Here is a 5,111-nt window from a genome sequence, read left to right as displayed (position 1 = left end):
TTCATCACCTCTGAGTTACAGCATCATAGTGATGAAGAGTAGAGCTGCATCACATGCTCTGACTGTCATGAAGACAACACACACATGTAGATGGAACGTGTGGAACATGTTAATTGTTGCCCAGCACTAGTGTGTGTGTGTGTGTGTGTGTGTGTGTGTATATATATATATAGACCTTGGTGGATCAGCTGGTAGAAGGCGTGCTGTCCATTGGTCCCCGGTTCTCCCCACACGATTGGTCCGGTGTGATAGTTGACACGAACGCCGTCTTTGGTGATGTATTTACCGTTAGACTCCATGTCGCCCTGACGACCCCACACACACACACACACACACACACACACACAATCAATAATCAATAAGTGATGATGTCTGCTGTGGGTCAGAGCCTCGTGTCTCACCTGTTGGAAGTAGGCAGCGAAGCGGTGCATGTACTGGTCGTAGGGCAGCATGACGTGAGTCTCCGCCTGGAAGAAGTTGACGTACCAAACACCGAGCAGCGCCAGCAGGACGGGGACGTTCTGCTGCAGAGGGACGCTGAGGAAGTGGTTGTCCTGGAGAGACACGTTTAATCTGTATTAAACATCATTAACTAATCAGATAATTCAGTGTGTGTTATTACCTTCAACAAACAAACAGCTGATTAAATGTTGGACCAATAGAAAGACAGATGACCTCACCATCCAGTGAGCTCCGGACAGAAGCTGCTCAAAGTTCTCAAAGCCTGAAACACACACAGGTCACAGGTCACGGGTCACAGATCACGGGTCACAGATCACGGGTCACAGACAGTAACAATGACATAAAATACAACTTTCATTCTTTATGGACCTCAGAGATGATTATGTCATTGTGTGTTTATGTTTCACTGAGTCATGACGAAGAGGAGGAGGAGGAAGAGTTTCCACTCTATAAAGTCTGGTGATGACGACAATAAACTACTTCCTGTTGTGTGTTTTTCATTCATTAAATCAGCTGAAACAGTAAACATTTCCACGTCACGTGACCCTCTTCATGATGTTGGTAATAGATTATGAAACATGTTCAGATTATGATCGTCTCGGTGCGAGTAGACGTACCGATGTGCAGAGCGATGGACAGACCGATGGCCGACCACAGAGAGTAACGACCTCCCACCCACTGAGGAGGAGCAAACATCACATATCACTCCACCAATCACAGCGCAGAGAACAGACAGGAAGTCCCGCCCACTTCACCAGGAAGAGGAGAGACCCAGGTCGTTAACTTTATATTAAATATTAATACTGTTTTAAATAATCTTTATGAAGGCCGTAACAGCCAATCAGAGTCAGGACAGACTTGATGACATCACGACCTGTCAGCCAATCACAAACTTACGTCCCAGAACTCAAACATGTTGTCGGTGTCGATGCCGAAGTCTTTCACTTTGACCTGAAGACAAAACAGAGGAAATATTATTCACTTATTATCTGCTCACAGAGATGCTAATAAAATAATAAACAGATTTATAGATTATATTGTAGTATTTATACTTCTATATGTAATAATATATATTTATTATGCATGACCCACTATATATTTCACTTTAAAGACATACTACACTATATTATATTATTATATGTATTAATACACATTATCATATAATAGCATAGCATAGCATATAGTAGCATAGCACACACAGCCTAAATGAGACTTACTGCATTGGTCGACAGAGCCACGAAATGTTTGGCCACCGCAGATTTCTGGAAGACGAGAAGAGAAATGTGATGACACGATATTCACAATATGTATCTCGTGACAGAGTATATTTACCGACGACTGCACATGTAAGTATTTACATTTTATAGAATCAAACTATAGATTAGTGGTGTTCCTTCTCTATTATCAGAGAACAGTCTGTTTCTATCAGTGTCATCCAATCAGCTGACAGGAAACAGATGGACTCACATCGTGGGCTGTCTGGAGGAACCAGTCTCTGGCAGACTCTGCGTTGGTGATGGTCTCCTGAGTGGTGAACGTCTGGAGAAAGAACACCACAAGCAGTGTCAACGTGATACTAACGTGATGCTAACGTAATGTACCGGGTCATCTGGCCTCATTCATTGTTCTTCAGGGTGACTGAATTTCAGGGAAACTTTTCTGATTTTAACCAGTTTTGTATTTTATTATATTTGACCAGTGGTGGGCCGTCAGGGCCTGCAAAGCCTTCTCTGCTGGCCTAAACAGAATCACAAAGTTATATCTATTTTATAATTGAATCATTGTTCTTAAATACACTACATGTATTATAATTTATATAAATATTGTTCCCATTATCTTATGTTCTCATTGCACAGCTACTGTCTTCCTCAGTTGCTCTGCTTCCAGTGCAGCTTGTTTTAAGTAGAGCTTTTATCCAATCAGATCTCACCTCTGTGTCTCTAGGTAAGAACAGAGGCAGAGGCCTGCAGACTCACAAGTGCATCCATGTGCAGTTTAAGTGAATGGGGACGATATTGTTGATTGTCATAGTGTTCAACCAATCAGATCTTTAGTTTGACATGTTGGGCGTATTCTTTGACGTGTCAGAGCCTGCTAGCTGGCCTACAAGTACGTGATTGGTCAGTGGGCTAGCGTGACATGTTGGGCGGTGACAATCCCAATATCTGCTGCTTCTGTGGAGCGGACATTTTCTTACTGGAACTAAAACGCACGGATGTACTGAACAACCGTGAGATTAAACTCTTTGTTAACAAAGAAAGGAGGACTTTCTCTTTAAATATTGAACAGCAGCTCTGGTAAGTTCAATGTGTTTGTTTTTACATCTGCAGTAGCTTTAATATGCTTGTTTATATATTATTTGTACAACTTGTTTTTATGAAGATTTTTGTTTGGTTTTATATGTGATAGGAACTATTGTTACGTCCAGTGTTGCTCTGGGGACACATTTAGTCGGTGCACAGCAACAAGAAGACACACGGGGTACTTCTCAAGTCTCTTAATTGTCATTTCCTCGCTCCTCGATCCTCGCTTGAACCGGAAGTTGTTTCTGCACCGCCATATTGACGGCCGTCCCAAAGCTCTTATTTAGCTCTGAGGATGGAGGATGGAGGATGGACCTCGGAGGAGCCATGAGCGAGGAACCACGAGAACAGACTTCCAGGAAGTCTTTTAACGGCTGACACGCCCCCTCATTGTTCATCAGTTATGTGATTGGACGCTGCAGCCGATCAGACTGACTGACTGAGTTTAACACCAGAGTGAAGACGGATCACAGAATGAACTCTAGTTTATATTTGATTAGGTTTCTGATTCAACATCTGGTTTAAATAAATGTTCATTGTAGTCTGAACAACAAAACGACCACAAACAACTTTCTACATTTATTAGAAAGATTTGTGTTTTCATGATCTGATGTTTCCCTCAATAACTTTATTATGAATACAATTAAAGTCAGAGAGAGCTGAGAGACGAAACACTTTTTACATCATTCCTGAGTGTTTGATGAGTTTTATTATTTAAGAGAAACAATAATCATATTCTGGGTTATTTAATAATGACGCCACAGTCACAGTTTCAAAACGTACAGACGCAAATAATTCATAAATAAGACGATCGCATTCCGCCGGTAGAAATGGATCCTGTGCTTATAAACAGAACACAGGACACAGTTTGTTAACAGACTACAGAGAGAAACACCTCTACAGTGGTGATTACTGTGTGTCTTTATTAGTTATTAGTATTATTAGTTATTGTTATTAAGTACAGTGATCATGTGAACACACACTAACTTATCTAAAGTCTCTCCAGCTGTTAAAGCCAACTGACAGCTGATCAGCTGTGATCATCAGCACCGTCATCAGAAACAGACTTCGCTTCACGTGACTCTTCTGAGGAAAGGACGTCTCATGTCTCCTAAAACATATTTCCTTGTTTCCTCTCTCTTCGCATGGTTTCCTCCATGCATCCCTGGTGGGAGGGACTAAGATGCAAGGAAAGGACCCAAGTGAGGGAAACGGGGATGCAATTAAGAGACTTGAAAAGTACCCGATATACGCCGTGCAAAGTTAAAGTTTAAGTTTAAGTTTAAGTGTTTAAGTGATCATCTTTGAAGATTCATGTGTTTTCAAGTGGACTCATTTTCCCTCTCGGTGTTGACAGATGAATAAATGCGTCAGGAACAAGAATTAAGGTTTCGTGTATTTCCTGGAGGGAGTGATCGTAGCGTTACTCCTGCGTTCATGTGTCTATGGTGTATATTGTTCCCTCTGATGTGAATAATATCTGAATGGCCCGTGCTCTTCAGTGTGTGGAAGAATACGTGCGATAGCTCCGCAGGTTTTTTAATGCATTGTCCGTTAATGACGCAGCTCGTGTTCATGTATCTGCACTCTGCAGTTAGTGTATTTATAGCTGTTGAGCTTCATTTTTACACGAAACAAACAACGGTAGCTGTGGCTTCATGAGGAGGTTCAACTGTAGTAGGACAGCACTGAGGGCCCAGGTATAAAATGCACGGCCCGCCACTGTATTTCAACAACATAGGAAGTATATTTAAAAACCATGTTTAACTTCATCCATGTTGCCAGAAACCAGACTTCAGCTGCTGTTTGCTCTCCAACTACAGGTTGTTCTTCAGACATTAGAGGCTACTTATATGAGCCAGAAGAACATTAAAGAGTATAGAGGAGGACGAGGCCGCCGCATATGTGTGTATGTGTGTGTGTGTGTGTGTGTGTGTGCGCGTCACCTTGGAGGCGATGATGAAGAGAGTGGTCTCTGCGTTGAGCTGAGCGAGGGTCTTGGCCATGTGAGTCCCGTCGATGTTGGAGACGAACCAAACGTTTGGTCCTCCAGCTGAATACGGCTTCAGAGCCTCGGTCACCATCAGAGGGCCCTGAACGCACCACACTGTGAGGTCAGAGGTCAAGATGAACATAGGAGGAGTCAGATATCTGACCTACAGGTCACTCACCAGGTCAGAGCCCCCGATGCCGATGTTCACAACGTCCGTGATGCTTTTACCACTGAAGCCTTTCCACTCACCGCTACGGACTCTCTGTGGACACAACAACACCAGAGGTACCTTTATGTCTTAAAGGTACAAACATACGTAATTGACATGAACTCTAGAACCAACGACACAAACA

General features: G+C 42.7%; 1 protein-coding gene across 1 annotated transcript; it reads right to left on the bottom strand.

Annotated features, from left to right (window-relative positions):
• Positions 1–107: 107 nt before the first annotated feature.
• LOC116379193 (glucose-6-phosphate isomerase-like) lies at positions 108–5,055 on the bottom strand (the record flags this gene model as incomplete). The annotated part of the gene is made up of 9 exons (XM_031841134.1): positions 108–305; positions 402–554; positions 681–724; positions 1,080–1,140; positions 1,360–1,413; positions 1,680–1,724; positions 1,930–2,001; positions 4,712–4,858; positions 4,937–5,055. Coding segments are annotated over 9 exons (893 nt in total), but the record flags the coding sequence as incomplete, so codon positions are not given.
• Between the last annotated feature and the right edge of the window lie 56 nt (positions 5,056–5,111).

Source organism: Anarrhichthys ocellatus, unplaced genomic scaffold (genome assembly GCF_004355925.1).
Source record: "Anarrhichthys ocellatus isolate YVR2014 unplaced genomic scaffold, GSC_Weel_1.0 scaffold3862, whole genome shotgun sequence".
Classification (NCBI taxonomy): Eukaryota; Metazoa; Chordata; class Actinopteri; order Perciformes; family Anarhichadidae; genus Anarrhichthys; species Anarrhichthys ocellatus.
The sequence above is the reverse complement of the archived record's forward strand: the minus strand, read 5'-3'. Positions and strand labels throughout refer to the sequence as shown.